The 21,671-nt window shown below is 38.4% G+C and overlaps 1 protein-coding gene and 1 long non-coding RNA gene across 4 annotated transcripts in view; one reads left to right on the top strand and one right to left on the bottom strand.

Moving 5' to 3' along the window:
* Positions 1-21,671, bottom strand: part of EPSTI1 (epithelial stromal interaction 1) — a 95,655-nt gene that overhangs the window by 6,311 nt on the left and 67,673 nt on the right. For 2 of the 3 annotated variants that reach the window (XM_059042216.2, XM_067016829.1), the window contains 2 exons: positions 6,862-6,935; positions 1,388-1,487 (listed from right to left, as the gene is read on the bottom strand). In XM_059042216.2, the coding sequence (XP_058898199.1) occupies positions 1,388-1,487; positions 6,862-6,935 (174 nt within the window). Of the gene's footprint in view, positions 1-1,360; positions 1,488-6,861; positions 6,936-21,671 lie in introns of those variants that run through there. The other variant, XM_059042217.2, reaches the window with a different exon arrangement.
* Positions 1-21,671, top strand: part of LOC136792818 (uncharacterized) — a 78,004-nt gene that overhangs the window by 13,731 nt on the left and 42,602 nt on the right. The window lies entirely within an intron of this gene.

Genomic DNA, 21,671 nt, shown 5'->3' with positions numbered 1-21,671 from the left:
ATATCCTCATTCTCCTAACAGCAGCCCATGCAGTATTCATTTACTCTCTCCCATTATCTTCCCTTCAATCCCAGGTATTTTTCTATGTGTATGTACCTTCTAAATTGGTGGTGGTGGTGGGGGAATTATTAAGTAGAGGAGAAAATGTACTGCAATTCCAAGTTCTGTCCAAAATCTGAGTTTCAATCACATTTCACAACTTATAAATTCTGTAAACTTGGATAGTCTTAAATTCACAATGCCCTACATGACTCCTACTCATGTATTCGTGTAAGTCAGTAATTTGTCCATTTCACACAAGATACAAAGATACTGTGTTTTCTTTTTTCTCTCTTGTACATTGTCCCTATTCTGAATGCCACAGTGATACACATGAGCATACATTATAAATAGACACACCCACTGTGCATTCTTTACAAATTTGCCTACACTTAATTATCTTCAATATATATATACATTTTTGAAATCTATCCATAAATTTTAACCACTAGTTGCATTCCAAGGAAACATGCATATAAGATTTCTAACAGATTGTCTTCTCAAAAATGATCTTCTGTCCATCAAGTATTTGTTAAAGGGTGATCTCCTCTAGAGTTTCCAGGTCAGCAAGCGTTTGATTACTTTGTTGTATTTTACCAGTTTAAAGGTTTCTATCCGTTCTTTTTTTTTTTTTTTTTTTGAGTAGGTACATATACACTTGGGCTTCAATTAAATTGTAAAACCCACTGTAGTTAGTTTTGATTCTGCACACATTGCAAACCCCACAATCCCATACATTCCAAAGCTTTGGTGCTGTTTCAATAATATATTGCGCACACAAAACACATTACACACATATTACAACACAGTTGCAAGGTTTTCTTCACGGAAATCTGTAAGAACATTTCATTTTCAAAAAGTGCATTTTGCTGTAGGGATTTTTAAAAATCATTTTGTAGTGAAAAATTAAATGCTGGTTTCTTTGACGTGCTAGTTTCACTGAAAGAATATATTACAAGAGAATGCTTACTATTTTTATAACCCTATTTCACTGAAAATCTTCCTGAAAAAAAAATGTTCATTTGTTTTTCTTTTAGGCCTGCGCAAAGGGTGATTTTTTAAAAAGCCTTGCAGTCCAGGCAATCACACAGCAAACAAAGGGCAGGTGTCATTTTTTATTGTGATTGGCATTGACTGGAGCTGAAATCAGGACCTTCTCCATCTCTCAGAAGCTATTGTGGAATTTACAGTAATCACCCTGGCTGACTGCCCATCACACAGCTGAATAGCACTCCAAAAAAAAATAGTATCTGGGGAGAAGGCCACAACATATTTTTAAAACTCTCATTGTTTTTATTCTTCAACTTTGAAAGATTTTTTTTTAAGAAAAAATAAAAATAAAACTCACCCAGCTGTTACCACTATTCATATTCCAATAGCCTCCAAAGTGCTGGAGGCCACCTGGTTGACTTGCACCTTGGAGTCGGTCCAGAAAAGCATTATTTACCCTTTAAAACAATGAAAAATATGTGTAAGTGGAAAGCTTGCTGCAGGGCTGAGAGATTTCTGAGAACCTAATGTGCTGTCTGAATGGACTGTGGGGACTGCTGCCCCCATTCAGCTCAGAAGCAATCTACAGACACTTCTTTTCACATTAACCATATGCCACGCCATGAAGAGTCCTTTGGTGGAGCTGGTGCCAGTCTTGGTTCAGGCCAAAAGGGGCATAAATTCTTAACTTCAGAGTTTCACTTACCCACCTCTACCAGTTCTACAAGAGCCTTGGTCACCCAAGCAACCATACCCCTCAGGGCCATGCCAGGAGTGAACCCCAGAAGCTGAGGAAAGATGGAAGCTTCAGCCAAGAACTAAAACATAAAGAGAAACCAAACATAGCTCTGTGGTGCTGTTTTTATGACAGATGTCCCTGCCATATATCCTGTACCCATTGCCAGTCTTACTAAGGTAAATCCCATTAGTGAAAAGTAGAAGGAAAATAAGAAGAGAGTGTGGGAAAAGGGAAATACCAGAAGAAGGAAGCCCAAGCTTTCAAAAGAAGGGAGGGGTACATTTTTCCCTAATGTTCGGTCATACTTGCACCAATTTCAGAAATTAAGTTTAACATATAGGAGGTAAAATGATAAAGAAGGCAAGAAATGATTATCCTAAGGGTCAGGATAAGGTTACCTATAGGATGATGGTTATATTCTATTCCTGGAGCTGGTTACCTGGATGTCCACTTTATAATTAATCATTCTAAGTATTCATTTAATGGACTTTCTGTGTGTTATAGCTTACAATTTTTGAATTTAAAAAAGAAAAAGGCCACACCATGCTCTGAGTCGCCCATGTATGGCTGAGTAGAGTCAGGGACATGGTGGCTGGAGAAGTAGCATTGTAACAGGTACCCTGTGATGGGAATGGATTATTGAGGAACAGTGTCATGAAGACCATAAGCTTCTCAGCAGAAACAGAATGTCTGGAGCACAGCAACCACTCAATCCATGCTTGTGGAAGGGAGGATAGGCAGGACCCAGTCAAGTTAGCCTCCTTTTTGGTCATGAAGTTTAGCGAATGTGGTCATGGTGGATGGCTGTAAGTCAGTGACTGCGGGAGATTTGGGAACTTTGAGGATAATGACTGCTGAGTGGCAAAGTCAGAGGCTGGGGGTTTGCCTATCGGTCTTGCTCAGTGTGCCAGCTAAAATGCCAACTGCACGTTGACCCAGGTTAGTCTCTGGCTTATGGGGTTGCTGTTTTCTCCTCAACTCCAAGCCGCGTCTGGCAGTGGTCACATCTTAGTTATTAGAAGGCTTTTTTTTAATCTCTCACCATAAAATCTACCCAGGTGCCATATTCTGGTCAGCCTGGTTCACTGCAGAACTGAATGTTTAAGTCACCTTTTCTGGACCTCTCAGCATGCAGATCAAAGTAAGATACTTGAGCTGGAGACTTGAATATTAAGGAAGACAGAACTGACCTTGATCCCCCTAAAACTACACAACCAATGGTATTCTGGATGGTCCATATGCCTGGGGCTGTTTTTATCCAGTCTTTTTGTCAGTAACAAAGATGGGCTTTCCCTCAATATCCCCCCCATCCCACCCCACATCCAATCCACTAGAATTCTTGTTGGCTCCACCCACTAAACACATCCATTTCTCTTGATGACCACCATTCTAGTACAAATCCCTATCCTCTCTCATCTTGCTTCTGCTTCCACTTCTGCCCTCTGCAATCTGTTCTCCATACAGCCACCTTACTAAATTATAAAAGGGATCATGCCTTCTGGAATTTTGTTTAAAACCCTCCCATGACTCCTGTTAGTCTTAGAATAAAATCATTGGCTTACAGAATCTTCTATTTCCTGCCTACCTTTCTTACCTCATGTTGTATTATTCTCTTCCTCACCATCTATAATCAAATCACTTGGGACTCAAAAAGAGCAAGCTCATTCCTGACTCAGGGCCTTTGCTTTTGTTCCTGTGCTTGATAAGAGGGGACATTCCATTGTATGTTTTGCCCCCCCATCTCTATGTGACCGGCTCTTGTTTTTGGACGTCACCTCTTCATTGAGGAGCTATCGTCTCCAATCTCTCCCTTAACATCACTCTGAGACATGGTCCTCCCGGTGTGTATCACTGTCTGAAATAATCTCGCTGTTAAACTGTTGACTTCTGTTTCTTTCCTCCCGATTGTAAATTCCATGCAGTCAGGTACCTTCTCTGCCTTGTTTACACCTATTCCCAGTGCCTAGAACAAAGCCTTCACAGAGTGTGCCCTGATATGTAAGAGGTGAATGAATGAATTGTCCAGGTGCATGGTCCCCACCTGCTTCTGTGACTGCAGCTGCATTGTGAAGTTACCCATGGTAGTGAATGTAGTTCATTGTCCACTGCACTCAATTCACTCAAACACTTTGAAGATGGATGGCTTGTGATGCACACAAGGTGATGTGATTCACTTTTAAGCATGTTACTAAGCGGACAGCAGAGTGGGTCAACTAGAGATCATGGGTGGTAAACAGATTACCTTTTTCAATTTCTATCAAGAATTTGTAACAGGGAAGAATCTTTTGTATTCTCCTACAAGTTAATCACTAAAGGGATGTTTCCTATAAGCTTAAATTATACAGAATGGCCCGTCTCTGGGAGCCCTGCCTCCCAGGTAATGAGCATTATGCTAAAATACCTTTGTTTAGCTCACAGGAAACATCCTGACCAGGCCCACCTGTGAATGACTGCAGGGAGGAAGAAATTAACACAGCCCCTGTGGAAGCTAACAAGAACCAAGAAATGTCTGACTTTACTCCCTCCCCTTTTAGTATAAAAAAAGCCTGAATTCTAACTCAGGCAAGATGGTTCTCTGGGACACGAGTCCACCATCTTCTCAGTTTTGCGGTTTCCGAATAAAGTCGCTATTCCTTGCCCCAGCACCTCGTCTCTGATTTATTGGCCTGTCATGGGACGAGAAGTATGAACTTGGATTCAGTAACAAATTCAAATAGGGGAAAAAAGTACCAGTTTATATTTTTGTTTACTAGTATTAGAAAATACATACATTTCATTGCTGTCAGCTAGTGCTCTGAATTTTCTTCTAAGGATTAACTTGGATAAAAACTATTGATCAAGGATGGTTCGAGTTTCAATAAATCAGTTCAGTTCATTCCAATTTCCAGCTTGTGGCCCAGATCCTTTCAAGTCCTTGACCCCAGTGCTCTGTCTTTTCCCACTGGAGCTTCAACTTTCTTCTCTTACTCAAAAAGTTACACTGGGTCAGGTTCAGGTGCAATCAGGTTCAATCATTATGGGATTCATTGTAAAGCTTATTAGGAATCTACAAGCTTTCTATTATAAAACTCAGGGCTGCACTTTCTGCTATATGAACTTCCAAACGGTAGGAAACACATTGTCTTTTTGTCTCCAATAAAATTATGTCCCTGGAGAAAACCTAACTTATCCCGTATGCTCAGACTACATAGTTTGTATTGTTGCCCTCAGCAGGAATGGACACAGCTATTTTATTCATTAAGAGACAACAGATGGTCTTCCCTGGTGGCGCAGTGGTTGAGAGTCTGCCTGCCGATGCAGGGGACACGGGTTCGTGCCCCGGTCCGGGAGGATCCCGCATGCCGTGGAACGGCTGGGCCCGTGAGCAATGGCCGCTGAGCCTGTGCGTCCGGAGCCTGTGCTCCGCTACGAGAGAGGCCACAACAGTGACAGGCCCGCGTACCACACACACACACACACACACACACAAAAAAAAAAAAAAAAAAAAAAGAGAGAGAGACAACAGAATGAGTATTTTCATATGATAACATAGAAAAGGTCACTATAAACTCCAAAGGACAATACAAACATAAGCTTTTATCAAAAACTGATAGCATAAAATATGTTTAAAGACTTGATCAGTTGTTTCAAAACTGATTACTGAGTTTATTATCTAGAGAGATTTCCTATTGGATTAAATTTGGATCTACATTTAACTAGAATCAGTAGAAAGAATAGGAGGTGTAGGAAATAAATAGTGCCACCAATATTTATGTATTCAGCAATAAGGAAATAAAGAATAAGGGTCAGGGTTCCTGTAACAAAAAAGTAATCTTTTCCACTTCTAATCAAATAACGCATTTTTATTGGGTGCCCATTGAAGGTTAATTTCTTAGCAATGGGACCTATTAATGTGACATACCACTGTCTTTAAAATGCTTAAAGCTTTATAATCCAATTCTCAGAAATTCAGAGAAATAACTGGCTACTACTAACCAATGTTATAGAAATACAATATCAGGTTTTTTAATAGGAAGACTTTTAAAGAGAAAAAAAAGTAAAAGACTAAACTAATTCATGACCTACTTTATTATAAAATAGGTAGCAGTAATGGTTCCCCTTTACCCAACAAAATAGTCTAACCAGTGTATGAGTTTTTATGTTTCCTTATAACCAGAGAAGAACACATAAATTCACATTTGATATTTTAAAACTGTTCTGACTGGGCTATGGAAGCAGAAAAATCCAGTCAAAATAATATGAGTACACATCCACAGTTGGCAGCTGCAGCAGAATTGGGAGCTTCCATTAACACTTTTTAAAGTCTCATTTACAAAATGAAACCACCACAATTTAAAAATACACTTTAGTGATAGTGGGAAGGTTAACCACATAAATGAAGCCAGTCAGTTTCAAAAGAATTTGCTCCTTTAAGTCATGAAAACCTTTACATTAAATTCTTCTCCTGAGACAGTCACACTGCAGTAAACTCAAATAACCCAGCTGCTCCCTAGAAAAATCTAGAATAATGATATCTATGGTATTTATTAGCACTGGTCCAACATCAACATGATATTCTGGGTACTCTTACTGCCTGACATTAGAAATAAGATAGAGACTATTTCCACTATTAAAAATTACTTACTGGTTCTATTTTAAGATTTTTTTCCCTAATATGTTAGTCAACATAAAACAACTTTAATAGTAGTTCTTGTCTGAGCTTTTATATTCAAGTATGAGTATCTTACCATCTATACTGGTTCAATCATTCTAAAGTAGTCTACAAATGGTAAAGCATCATATCAAAGGATTAATATGCTTTGCTCCATGGGGGGAAAATTAAGAATGACCTAAATAAACATATAGCTTGAGAGCTTTCTAGTGTCAATTTATGCCACCAGTTCAGAAAAATTGGATATTGTATGTGTATGTGTGTGTGTGCATGCATAGCAGCTGGCATCCTCACACATACCACACCCCAATAATATAAAGATTAAAAGGTAATATAGATTCCAAAACTGTATTCAATATTACTTTAGTGTTTCCCCAAAACATTGAAAAAACTTTATAGGTAGTGTTTTAACCAAAGATGCTTATTTTATTGCCATTTATACCTCCTGTGTTCAGCCTGGTGGATTTTGGCTCTTTCTTCCTCCTGTTGCTTGTGTTTAAGTTCCAGTAATTCACTCTAGGAACAATGAAATTTTAAAATATGGTTTTCAATTAACATGGTTGTACAGAAGACACCCAAATCAATTAAATATTTGACCTTAGCTGGTACAATATTTCATTTTTGAAACTTTTACTTAAGTACCATTTCCATGTGAAATTATTTTCTTAAATAACCAGGTAGCAAAAATAATTGTGCCTTAGTCAAATAATAACTCTGTGAGTGTAAAATTGTGAGATTAAAAAGCCAACATGCATGTTCAAGATATTAGACCATTCGATACAACGTAACACTGAGGAAAACACCATGTGAGCCAAACTCACCTGTGACTTACAAAGAAAAACAAATTAGTTCCTTACCGAATGTTACACAATACTATTTCTTGGTAATTTCTCTAGCTTCTTTTTCCCAACAAATTCATGGCTACTTACAAATATATATTGGACTTGATTCTGTAGAGCAATTCCAAAAACACTTTCCATTCTGGAGAATAATACTCACCTATCATTGACGGGTTACTTCATATACTAGCAGAATTTTGGACTTCCTGGAGAGGATAATTTGCTTCAAATAGGAGATCATATAACTAAAACTAAATCTCTAGCTTCTGACATTCTGATTATCTTCTTGGAAGAGGCAACAACTTCCACACTCAGTTACTGTGTTTACAGTATTAAACCAAAAACCTAGGTGCCAGAGAATCTCAGTACTCAACTGCATACATCTTGAGGCAGACCAAGTTATAACCTCATGTCAAAGACAGAATAAGGCAGAGGGAAGTTATCAGGCCCATGTCATAAGTTCGTACCTAAGTCAAAGAGGTTTTCTGAGAGAGAAAATATTATCACCTCTTGATAAACACACACCAACACATGTATTTTTTTAACCCCCAGACTTCCATGATGAAAAGTATAAAATAAATTCAACGTTCAGATTGACATTTTATTATTTTAACTATATTCAAAGGCCTTCCAACATTCTATAGTCTCCAGAACAAAGACTGGTTTCTTATACTGTGATAATCCAAATATGCTACTCATTAATCCCTAAAGCACATTATTTAATTCTAATTTCTACCTAGCACCAATACAAGGATAAAATTGGAGACTTCTCTAAATAACTGAATAATATTCATTCAGCCACTTCACAAGTACTTATTAAATACCTAGATGGCAAGCCTTGTGCTAGAGACGTTCTCTACAATGGCATAAAGTCTTTCATTTTAATTTTTGTCGCTATCTGAACATAGTTTAAAAGTCTACCAAGCACACAACAGTACTACTTATACTAGGCTTATATTAAAATAAAAGAAGCTCCAGTCCTCTCCCTCAGCACACAATCATGTTCAATTTTTGTGTGTGGTTTCATCTGTCATTTATCTCCTTCAAAGCATGAATATTCTTCTATTTCTTAATTTTTTTTAAAAAATAGTATTTTTTTTTGGCTTCCATCCCAATTCCAACTTCCCTTCCTGGTACACCACCATCCTCATCCCTCATCCTTACAACATTTTTTATTTTTTTAACTTTCAGTGAGGTGGGGGAGGGTCCTAGGGGTCTTACCATTCCTGAGTTAGATTTCCAAGTCATCCTTTTTTCAACCCTAGCCCTCAGAGATACCAGGTGCCTCCAATTCCACACTTGTATCGGGACTGCTTCAACTTCAGTGTTACCACTTCTTGAAAATGAGTTCTGGCTTTTCCTGCTCTACTTTCCAGCTTGAAATTGTGCTGATATCCTGGTTTGGGGGTTTGTTTTTTTTTTTCCGCTCCAGCCTCCTGGCCTGTTCTTTTGTTCTACATACTGGCTTATTGTGCCTTTTTAAAAAACATTTCGTGTATTATGTTTTTAGTGGGATTCGGTGAAAGAGGGACTGGAGATAAGCAAATGAAATATTTTGAAAGTGCAGTGTTTAACCAGAAGACCTTAACATTTTCAAACAAAAATTACACCAGAATTCTGTTACTTGATCCTCACAACAATTCTCAAAGGTAGGCAGGTAAATAAAGTGTTATTTGATGAATGAATGGATGAGCATTATTATGCTTGTTTCATAGATGAGGAAACAAAGGATCAGAGACTCAGTTTAAGTATTTTATCAAATGCTAAGTGGCTCCTAAGTAGCAAAATAAAGACTAGAGCTTAGACTTTTTTTGTTGTCTAATCTTCTGTAGAAATGCATCCAAAATAGGCAGTTAAGGATAACCTGTCAGTAGTTAATAAACAGCCATATCTAGAACTACAGGGCCCATTTACACTCAAAAGTTCTAGTACATCCTATCTAACCTAAGTTCAAACCTAAATCCCGGGAGGGAGGGCGTTCCCAAGATGGCAGCCCACAGGCCTTGGCCTTTGAGAGCACGGGCACCACCTGTGCTCCAAGTGAGGTGCCTGTAGGCGGCCTGCCATCAGAAGCTGTGTCTGGGACATCCCCCATGTATGCACTCAAGCCTTTTAAAGATACTGGGAGATGTGAATAGGAGCTTTCTCAGTATATGAATAACTCATTTAAGGGGCCGTCAGGACCTCATGGAGTTTGAGCGTGGACCATTACCTGGCAGAGAAGGGAGCCTCCCAAACAGCGACTGCGACTGCATGCTGAGTACCAGCAGGTAAAATACTTGTACACTGAAAACTACAAAACATGGATGAAAGAACTGAAGAAGGAACAAATAAAAGGAAAGATATCCTGCATTCATAGATTGGAAGAATTAATATTAAAATGTCCATACTACCCAAAACAACCTATAGATTCAATGCTATACCCACCAAAATTCCAATGGCATTTTTTTACAGAAATAGAAAAAAACAATCCTAAATTCATCTGGAATCACAGAAGACCCAGGATAGTCAAAGTGATCTTGAGGAAGAAAAAGCTGGAAGCACCACACTTCCTGATTTCAAAATATTTTGCAAAACTACAGTAATTAAATTAGTAATGTACTGGCATAAAGACAGACATATAGACTAATGGAACAGAATACAGAACCCAGAAATAAACTCACGCATATACTGTTACTAATCTTTCACAGGGGTGCCAAGAACACACAATGGGGAAATGTTGTCTCTTCAACAACTGGTGTTAGAAAAACTGGATATCCACATACAAAAGAATCAGACTGGACCCCTACCTTAAACCATACACAAAAACCAATGCAAAATGGGTTTAAGACCTAAACATAAAACATGTAACTGTAAAACTCCTAGAAGAAAGCATAACAGAAAAGCTATTTGACATTGATCTTGGAAATGATTTCCTGGATGTGACACCAAAGCACAGGCAACAAAAGCTAATATAAACAAGTAGGATTACATCAAACTAAAAAGTTTCCATACAGCAAAGGAAACAATCAACAGAATGGAAAGCAAAGCTATAGAATGGGAGAAAATATTTGTAAACCATGTTTGATAAGGGGTTAATTTCAAAATATATAAGGAACTCCTACAAATCAATAGCCAAAAATAAATAACCCTGTTTTTTAAATGGGCAAAGGACTTAAATTAAGGACATTTATCCAATGAAGACATGCAAATGGCCAACAGGTATATGAAAAGATGCTCAATATCATTAACTATCAGGGAAATACAAATCAAAACTACAATGAGATATCACCTCACATCTGTTAGGATAGCAAATAAAGGCTAAGTGTTGACAATGTTGTGGAGAAACAGGAACCCTCGTTCATTGTTGGTTGGGGAATGACAAACGGTATGGGGGTTCCTTTAAAAATCAAAAATAGTACTACCATATTATCCAGCAATCCCACTTCTGGGTATGTATCCAAAAGAACTGAATTTAGGATATCAAAAAGGTATCTCCAGTTGCATGTCCTTTGTAGCACTATTCATAGTAGCCAAGATATAGAAAAAACCTGACTGTTCATCAGTAGATGAATTAATTTTTTAAATTTAGTATGTACCTAGGATGGAATATTTTTCAGGCTTTACAAGAAGGAAACCCTGCAATATGCAACAATGTGGTGAACCTTGAGGACATCTGCTAAGAGACATAGTGGTAGTCATGAGCTAGGGGGTGGGAGATATGGGGAGTTGTTGTTCAGTGGGTATAAAATGACAGTTATGCTATATTAATAAGATATAGAGATTTACTGTACAACATTAATAAGTTATAGAGATCTGCTGTGTGGCTATAGTTAATATAGTATTGTACACTTCAAAAATTAAGAGGATGGGCTTCCCTGGTGGCGCAGTGGTTGGGAGACCGCCTGCCGATGCAGGGGACACGGGTTCGTGCCCCGGTCCGGGAAGATCCCACATGCCGCGGAGCGGCTGGGCCCGTGAGCCATGGCCACTGAGCCTGCGCGTCCGGAGCCTGTGCTCTGCAACGGGAGAGGCCACAACAGTGAGAGGCCCGCGTACCACAAAAAAAAAAACAAAAACAAACAAACAAAAAATTAAGAGGATAGATCTCATGTTAAATGTTGTTATCACAAAAACAAAGGGACACAAGGAATCTCTGGGAGGTGTTGAATATGTCTTTTACCTTAATTGTAGTGATGGTATCATGGGAGTATGCATATGTACAAACTCTTCAAATTATACACATTTAATATGTGTAGTACTTTGTAACCAATTATACTTCAATAAAGCTGTTTTTAAAAAGAAAAGAAAAAAAAAAACCCTAAATCTCTCTTGTCAAAGGATAATTCTTCCCACATGTATTAACCCATTTCTCAAAGGAGCAACTTCTAATATCCAACCCATTCTAAGTTTGATCATATGAACCCTGAACAAACTAAACTCATCAGTTCTAGATATGAGACAAAAGATTTTGTTACCATTGCAACAAAAAGAATAAAATACCTAGGAATAAACCTACCTAAGGAGAAAAAAGACCTGTATGCAGAAAATTACAAGACACTGATGAAAGAAATTAAAGATGATACAAATAGATGGAGAGATATACCATGTTCTTGGATTGGAAGAATCAACATTGTGAGAATGACTATACTACCCAAAGCAATCTACAGATTCAATGCAATCCCTATCAAATTACCACTGGCATTTTTCACAGAACTAGAATAAAAAATTTCACAATGTGTATGGAAACACAAAAGACCCTGAATAGCCAAAGCAATCTTGAGAAAGAAAAACGGAGCTGGAGGAATCAGGCTCCTGGACTTCAGACTATACTACAAAGCTACAGTAATCAAGACAGTATGGTACTGGCACAAAAACAGAAATATACATCAATGGAACAGGATAGAAAGCCCAGAGATAAACCCACACACATACGGTCACCTTATCTTTGATAAAGGAGGCAAGAATATACAATGGAGAAAAGAGAACCTCTTCAGTAAGTGGTGCTGGGAAAACTGGACAGCTACATGTTAAATAATGAAATTAGAACACTCCCTAACACCATACACAAAAATAAACTCAAAATGGATTAAAGACCTCAATGTAAGGCCAGACACTATCAAACTCTTAGAGGAAAACATAGGCAGAACACTCTATGACATAAATCACAGCAAGATCCTCTCTGACCCACCTCCTAGAGAAATAGAAATAAAAACAAATGGGACCTAATGAAACTTAAAAGCTTTTGCACAGCAAAGGATACCAGAAACAAGACCAAAAGACAACCCTCAGAATGGGAGAAAATATTTGCAAATGAAGCAACTGACAAAGGCTTAATCTCCAAAATTTTCAAGAATCTCATGCAGCTCAATATCAAAAAGAAACCCAAACAACCGAATCCAAAAATGGGCAGAAGACGTAAACAGACATTTCTCCAAAGAAGATATACAGATTGCCAACAAACACATGAAAGGATGCTCAACATCACTAATCATTAGAGAAATGCAAATCTAAATTACAGTGAGGTATCACCTCACACCAGTCAGAGGGCCATCATCAAATAAATTTACAAATGATAAATGCTGGAGAGGGTGTGGAGAAAAGGGAGCACTCTTGCACTGTTGGTGGGAATGTAAATTGATACAGCCACTATGGAGAACTGTATGGAGGTTCCTTAAAAAACTAAAAATAGAACTACCATACGACCCAGCAATCCCACTACTGGGCATATACCCTGAGAAAACCATAATTCAAAAAGAGTCATGTACCAAAATGTTCATTGCAGCTCTGTTTACGATAGCCAAGACATGGAAGCAACCTAAGTGTCCATCAACAGATGAATGGATAAAGAAGATGTGGCACATATATACAATGGAATATTACTCAGCCATAAAAAGAAATGAAACTGAGTTATTTGTAATGAGGTGGATAGACCTGGAGTCTGTCATACAGAGTGAAGTAAGTCAGAGGGAGAAAAACAAATACCATATGCTAACACATATATATGGACTCTAAGAAAAAACAAATGTATCATGAAGAGATTAGTGGTAGGACGGGAATAAAACACAGACTTACTAGAGCATGGACTTGAGGATATGGGGAGGGGGAAGGGTAAGCTGTGACGAAGTGAGAGTGGCAGGGACATATATACACTACCAAATGTAAATTAGATAGCTAGTGAGAAGCTGCCGCATAGCACAGGGAGATCACCTCTGTGCTTTGTGACCACCTAGAGGGGTGGGATAGGGAGGGTGGGAGAGAGGGTGACGCAACAGGGAAGAGATATGGGAACATGTATATGTATAACTGATTCACTTTGTTGTAAAGGAAAAACTAACACACTATTGTAAAACAGTTATACTCCAATAAAGATGTTTAAAATAAATAAATAAATAAATAAGAAAGTATGATTAAGGAAAAATTAAGGGGATAGGTTTGGTTACCTAGGTTAATGAATACCATATTAAGAATTGTGTGTAAAGCAATTATACTCCAATAAAGATGTTTAACAAAATGTGTATAACGTACATAGGCTAATTCAATTATTCTTTTATTCAGTCATTCAACAATATCTGAGTGCTTATTATGAGGCAGGCTTGGATCTACATGATGGAAAAATGATAATGAACAAGATGAGATCCTTGCTCCTTAGGAGTTTATATTCTAGAATAAAGGAAGCCCATGAATAAGTGAGAAAAATATCCACCCATAATCCTATGCAGAGGATTAAACACGCTGTTGTGAGGCTCAGTGGCTCAGTTCCTATTTTAGATGGAGTCTCAGGGAAGGCCTGAGGAGGTAGCTGAAGACCTTATATAAACGAACAAGGAAAACACAACCACCAAACAGAAAAAGGCCAAGGATAGGAGGAGGAGGTTGGCAGGTAAACTACAGACTGCCTGTAAATTAAATGTAGTCATCATCTTCACACAAAGTCAAAGAAATATAAATCAAAACAATGAGATAAAATTTTTCTTCTATCACAGTTAGAGAAACTAGAAAAGTTTGATAGAGAATCAGGTACATCCCAGCACTTTGGTGGAGTGTCTAAGTTAATAAAAACTAATTTAGTTTTTGGAGAGCAATAAACATCAATATGTAAAATGTACACATCCTTTGCAGAAGTGTTCAAAGATATGTATAAAAGGAGAGGCATACTTGTATTATTGAAACAGTAAAAGTTCAGGAGAAAGTCTTAGTGCACATTAACATGGACCTGGAACAGTAAGGTAGACCGTGCACACAACAGAATACTATGCAACAGTTACAAAGAATTAGATAGACTGAGGGGGATGCCTATGGTGAGATCTCTAAGACACATTAAATAATAAAAGTTAGGTTTAGAGCAATTTTGTGGGGGACTTCCATGTAAATAGAAAAGATACACATCCTTTTTAACTCATATGCTGGCATACATCATATTTTAGACATTTTTATGGTAAACCACATACTAAAATGCTAACTATAACTATCACTGGAGATAAAAGCATAGCGGGTAGATAGGCAGAGGAAGGAAACTTTAATATCATAGTGTTTTTTTTTTTTATTTTTGAACCACATGAATATATTACTTCCTCAAACCATCAAGAAGGTTTATCTGTGTGGGAGACCATTTCTGTTTCTTTATGCTTTCCTTTATTTAAAAACCCCAATGGATATACAGTTTTTAATATGTAAAAATGTAAAAGAGCAAAATACTACATCATGAAGCCAAGGGGTGTCAGGGAAGAAAAAAAGAGGACAGGAAGAGAATAGCACGCAGCATCCTGTTACAGAGGCAAGGACAGGGGAGAGGAGAAAACAGAGCAGGAGGGAAGGGTAAGGGAACTGATGAGGCATCACCATGCAAGACCACTGCTCCAGGTGGCAGAAGTGGGGGCTCTAGCTCCACTGCACTCAGGATTATTATTCTGTAAGCAGCAAACCATATTTACTAGGGAGAGGCTGGTTTTCCTTTGGTGCCACAAAGGATTATTTCAACTAATTAATTTGTTCTCCTGAACTGACAGCCACTGCAGATGCATCTGCATGCTTTATAAGCATATTCCTTCCTGGTTCATTGATGCGGCTCTCACACGAGTGCAATACCTCGTTGGACAGATAGAAAATAAGTCATTCCTGTTCCAAGGACTAAGCTTTGGACATTAAGAAAATCAAAACACTCTAAGCTAGAGGGACATGACGCACAGCATCTGAGACACTGTCAGATTTTATCTCACTCAACACAAATTTGTGAAGCACCAACCGTTTTCCAGACACCTGGATTCAGGCTGAAGGCACAGATGCAAGGAAGACCCAGCTCCAAGCTGAAGAAATCACAGTATAATGAGAGAGACAGACCCAGAAACAACTGTGATACAAAACAAAAAGAAATGCATTACTGAATACAAGTTCAAGCAACATGACACGGGAATACAAAGGAAGGGATGCAAATGAGAGACAAGGAATAAATGTTCCTGAATGTTCGAGGTTTTAAGTGCATCCATGAAGGCTCCCAGGGGAAAGAGTATGTGTCTTCTCACTGCTCTGCTCATCTCCCTGCATTCAGACAGAGCTCCATATAGAGAAGGTACTTAAGTACTAGGAAAAACAAAATATCATCTAGGAGATGCCAAGAGAAGAACCTCCTGTAAACACTGGCCAAGTGGTGTTTGGTAAATGAGGACAACACTGCAAACGGTGCCACTTTCTGTGCCCACCCTACCAGGATTGCTCTCACTGGAAGAAGGGCTGCCAGGGATCAGTGCTGGGGGCCCAAGCTAACAGCAAGAAGGAAAAGGGTCACCATCTCCTGCTAGAGGTTATAGAAATCACTTCTCTGTGTTGCAATTTACTAAAGGCTCAACTATACAACAAACAGGTGTGTTCAAGGCTGGATGCTTGAGAAAGCTGATGAGTTTAAAGGCATGTTCCAAAGCAAGGCTGTAGTAACTGGAGACTAGGATAGGGTCATTTTAAAATCATGTTTGAATTCCAGTGGGGCATGTTCTGACATGGTTCAGCTTGACTGCTTTATGTAAACATTAAAGTGCCATCACACGGGCAGGACATACTTCTCCCAGGAGAGAGTGTTCTCTCAACTCAACAAGAGGAAAAGGATAGTAGAAGCAGGAGAGTTAATGCCATGAAGTTCAAGAACCCCTACTTTGAATGATTTTTAAAACAGGAGAAGAGTTTGGGGCTGGGGACAGCTTAGAGGGGTCTTGGTTCTGTGGCTCCCCACAGTAGTAACTTTGCCCAGAAGGACAAAGATGTCCTTGGCTATGAGAAAAAGTGGAAATGACCTCAAAATATTGAGAGGAGACCAACCAAATCCAAGGAATTACTCATGGGTAAAGTAGGATAGTGAAAAAATAGCATTTATAATGTGTACTTCTTTCTTACTAGTTATTGTTAATTCTATCATTTTAATATAAAGAAACTTTCAGCTTTCTGAAAAGTCTACTATTGTAGACTTTCAGCTACAGTAGTCATTGAATCACACAGCTCTCTATCTCCCACCCATAAATACTTCCTATTAAATTTCTTCTAACTTAAAAAATTTTTTAAGAAATTAAATTTCTTTCTAACGTAAAAAAAAATTTTCTTATAAAATTTACTTATACATTGTCAAAAATGTAGAAAGTACAAAAACTATGAAGGAAAACATAATAATCACTCATAAAAACCCTCCACCCAGAGATAAGCTCCTTTAGCATGTCAGTATATTTCCTTCATTTCTTGATTTACCTACATACAGAAATTATAACTGCTTATCACCACCTTGAGTCACATTTACAGGCTTCCACATGCCAGGCATTAGGATAAAACTCTCCACGTGCTTTCTCTCACGTAATCTTCCAAACAATGTCATGAGGTAAATAACATCACTATGATCCATAACAGATGAGGTTTAGAGAGACAAAGTAATCCACAGACAAAGTACCATAAGAAGAAGAGGTAGGCTTCTAAACTCACACAGACTCTATTTTATAATCTTGCCTTTTTTCAGTTTCACATAGGTGAGCATATTCCTATGTCATTAAAACACAGTAGTAATTGATGCACTGTATTCCAAACTTCAAAATCTTCAAATCCTCTACTGCTGAACAAATTGTTTCCAATTTTCCATTAAGATGATTTTTAAAATAAACACTCTTACATAAACACTTGTGTGCATCTCTGCTTATTTCCTCAGAATAGATGTATACCTTTTAGATCTAATACTTTTATATTTAGGAAACTCTTTAGAATTTGGTATCGTCAGATAGCCCTTCAGTTCCCCTTTTACCAGCAGCAGTACAAGGGAGTCTATAATGTTTTTTAATAGCTAATAGTGTAAGCCCTCCTTGCCCCAGCAAACACACAAATTATTATCCATATTTTTATAAAATTTCTTGTTTAATCTTGTGCTTATTCTCCCAGTTGAAGTGTAGATATAGTTTTTCAAACTACATCAAATTCCATTGAGATATTTATTGGAATTCCATTTAACTCACTAATTAATTTGGATAGAACTGCAGATATTATAGTATTGATTTTACCACTCAGGGGCATCAGCCATCTCTACTTTATTCAAATTGACTTTAATGGATCACAGGAAAGTTCTCAGGTTTTCTGGGGAGGTTTTTAGATTTGGGGGGTTTTGGTGGTTTTTTTTTTTAAGGGATTGAGCAATTTTTTACATGGTTGCTTTTTAAATCTTATTTTATTTTATTTTATTTATTTATTTTCCTTTTGGCTGCATTGGGTCTCGTTGCTGTGCACAGGCTTTCTCTAGTTGCAGCAAGCAGAGTCTACGCTTCGTTGCAGTGCATGGGCTTCTCATTGCAGTGGCTTCCCTTGTTGCGGAGCACGGGCTCTAATCACGCAGGCTTCAGCAGATGTGGCGTGCAGGCTCCAGAGCACAGGCTCAGTAGTTGTGGCACATGGGCTTAGTTGCTCCATGGCATGTGGGATCTTCCCGAACCAGGGCTCAAACCCGTGTCCCCTGCATTGACGGGTGGATTCTTAACCTCTGTGCCACCAGGGAAGTCCCTATAGTTGCTTTTTGATGAGATCTTTTTATCCCCTATTTTATAATTAATTTTTTGCTAATATTTGAGGAAGTTGTTGATTCTTATATAAATGTTTTATAACCAACTCTAACTCCATTTGTTCTAAGCATTTTTCAGTTGATTCTCTTGGGTTGTACAGATAGATTGCTGTCATCTATAAATTACTTATTTCCAATAATTAGACAAACTCCTTTTTTAATTTTTGTCTTATCAAGTTGACTAAAACAAGTCCCAAACCTTGTTCCATGCAAAACTGAAGGATTTTTCCCCTTCACTAAAAAGAGTTTTTCATCAAATAACATTGAGAAGCACTAGGTTAGAATTTGCAGAACACCACTGGTTAGTGGTAGGGGTTGCAAATACCCTTATGTTGTTCACTGTTCTAATATTTTACCACTGACTTTAATGTTGGCTATTGCTTTGGAACACTATATATGTTAAAAAAATTTTATTTCTAACTCACTGTTTTTTTTAATTGATAGATTTTAACTTACCAATGCCCAGTTTTTACAACTACAGAGGTAGTCAAATTCTTTTTCTCTCATGACCTATCATATTTGCAGTGATATGATATGAAAAGTTATAATATGTATCTAGTCATCTTTGCATTCCGAGAAAAAACCTTAACTATGTCTTGGTAAATTATTTAAGAGAAAAACAGGGCTTCCCTGGTGGCGCAGTGGTTGAGAATCCGCCTGCCGATGCAGGGGACACAGGTTCGTGCCCCGGTCTGGGAAGATCCCACATACCGCGGAGCGGCTGGGCCCGTGAGCCATGGCCGCTGAGCCTGTGCATCCGGAGCCTGTGCTCCGCAATGGGAGAGGCCACAACAGTGAGGCCCGCATACCACAAAAAAAAAAAAAAAAAAAAAAGAGAGAAAAACAAAATCTCATTAGTTAGAATTTTCTTTCAGATGTTAATCTCTATTAATCTGTGTGTGTGTGTGTGTGTATGTATGTGCGTTGTGCGTGTGTGTGTGTGTGTGTGTGTGTGTGTGTGTGTGTGTATGTGTGTGTTCTCCCTTTACCAGGTTGTGACATCATGGGGATGATAGTTAAATAATATTAATTCTAAATTATTTCATCTTTTTCCTTTCTCTGAAACAATTCGTAGAACATAGAAGAAAAATCTGCTCCTTGAAAATTCTAATGAACTTGCCTGGAAAATTATCCAAGTTTAGCTTGTTAGGGAGAACTAATTCTCAGAAAATTTTAGAAATCACTCACATTTTCATTTGTCTTTATTTTAATTCTTTGAATCATTTTCGAGTTTTACATTTTCTCATAAAACCATTCACTTAATCCACATATTCAATTCTTTAGCATAGTATTATCTATAGTAATATAAACTTAATCTTTTCTAAAATTGTGGTTCTAGCCTCTCATTTCTACTGTTGTGTAGAAACAGTAGAAATGCAGTTGTGCATTTTTACTAATCTTTTCTTCATTAGACTTACCGGAGATCTGTTCATTTTGTTGACCTTATCAAAGAACAAGCTGTTGGATTTTTATAACAGCTGTTTCTTGAAGTTTTGTTATTAATTTCTGTTCTTAATTACTTCCTTCAGTATAGTTTATTGTTCTTGTTCTAAATTCTTAGGCTGGATACTTAATTCATTTCTGATTGGATTTAAAGTTATGATTTTTCTTTCTCTGAGTAGAGCATCTCAGGGTACAGCTTTGAATGCATTCCCCATAAAGTGCTCTCACCATGATTTCTAGTGTATTCTATGATAATTTTCTCTGTCATTGAATAATTTAAGTACGTTCTCATTTTTTGGTTTGTTTTTACTTTCCAAATGACCATATAAAATCAATAACCATGCAAAATCAGTAAGTGCACTCAGCCTATCAGAAAAAAAAATGTGAATTCCTAGAAGGTAGAAAGGAGACAAGATAAATTATATGGAGAAACAAGCATGCAGGATAAACCAGGGCTGAGTTAGCTGTGTTTCTGAAGGAGCTCTGGGAGGCAGTCATGGAGATGACCAGTTGGAGAACTACACTGAGATGAGCTTGGCAGTGGGCTCTTCCCCTCCCACGCTTGTGTACAAAGCAGCAAGCACTGACAAGGCCCCTTCAGTAACAGTGAATGGAGGAAGGGTGTCTGAGCTCAGAGAAACAGGACAACGTCCCAGTACCTGCTGAGTTTAGGAGAACAAGAGGCTGCCACATGCATAAGAGAGGCTCCTATATATATCACTTGGCTGTGTGCCCAAAGAAACATGAGGAGATAACCAAGAATCACCAAACATTCAAGAAAGAAAACTATACGAGATAAAACTTAAAATGGAAAGGAAAAAAAGTACTGCTAAAATAGTAAATAGAAAATTTTAATGGTTGTATAATTACCATCAATGAAGAGATCAGAAAGACTACTGCACTTATAAAACAGAACATGGCTATGAAAAAAGTTAAGTCAGCAACCTTGGTAAATAAACAAATTTGATGCATGTGCCAAATAAGCAGAATGGACACTTATGAAGTAACGTAGTGAGCAGGATGATCTAGCTCAAGGTTTCTTCCAGAATGCAACGGAAAAGGCCAAAGAGACAGAAGGTATAAGAAAAACGATTAAGAGAGATAGAGAACAGATCTAGAATTTCCAAAAGCCACTTGATACATAACCCAGAAATGGAGAGAAGAGATAGTATAGGGGAAGAAATGTGAAAGGAAAATAGAAATTTCCCTGAACTGGAGTGAGACTTATATTTTGAGCTGTAATAGGCCAACCAAATGTAATACAAAATTTAAAACAAAAACACTATGAAATTTCTTACAATGGGGAGGAAAGGAGAGGAGAGAAAAGAGGAAAAATAAATAAATGGAACAGAAAATTCAGAGCCAAGAAGATAAAAAACAGAAAGCATGAAAGAAAATGTAGTTAAAAAGTAAATTATGTAGGAGGGACAGTCAAGATGGCATACTAGGAGGACACAGTATTTGCATCTCCTCACAACTAGGGCACCTACCAGGCACCAGTGGGGGACCACGGACATCTAAGGGGACGGGAGGAACCCCCAGCAACCGGGTAGGATGTGGGGCATGGGGGGAGTGAAGGGGGAGGAGAAGTGGAGGTGGGATGGGACTGGTGCCCCTGAGGGGCGGCTAGGGGAGGGAAAGGCATCCCACGCCCAAAGGGGTAAATTGGGGAACCACTGGGAGGGCAGAGGATCAACAGGGAGCATGGCCAGGTTTCCACTGCCCATTTGGGCCCCCAGGAACCTGCTGAGATCCTGGGCCTGATCCTCTGCCCACCTATGCCTCCTCCAGCTGCATGGATCCTGAGGGAGTGGGAGGGAAGGAAGGGGGAGCAAAAGTAAAGGCCAGACCTCCAGGACCAACACCCCTGAGGGGTGGCTGAGGGAGGGGAGGAGTTCCTGCACCCAGCGGGACCCA

Source organism: Kogia breviceps, chromosome 16, assembly GCF_026419965.1.
Source record: "Kogia breviceps isolate mKogBre1 chromosome 16, mKogBre1 haplotype 1, whole genome shotgun sequence".
Classification (NCBI taxonomy): Eukaryota; Metazoa; Chordata; class Mammalia; order Artiodactyla; family Physeteridae; genus Kogia; species Kogia breviceps.
Note: the sequence above shows the minus strand (reverse complement) of the source record. Positions and strands in the feature narration are given on the sequence as shown.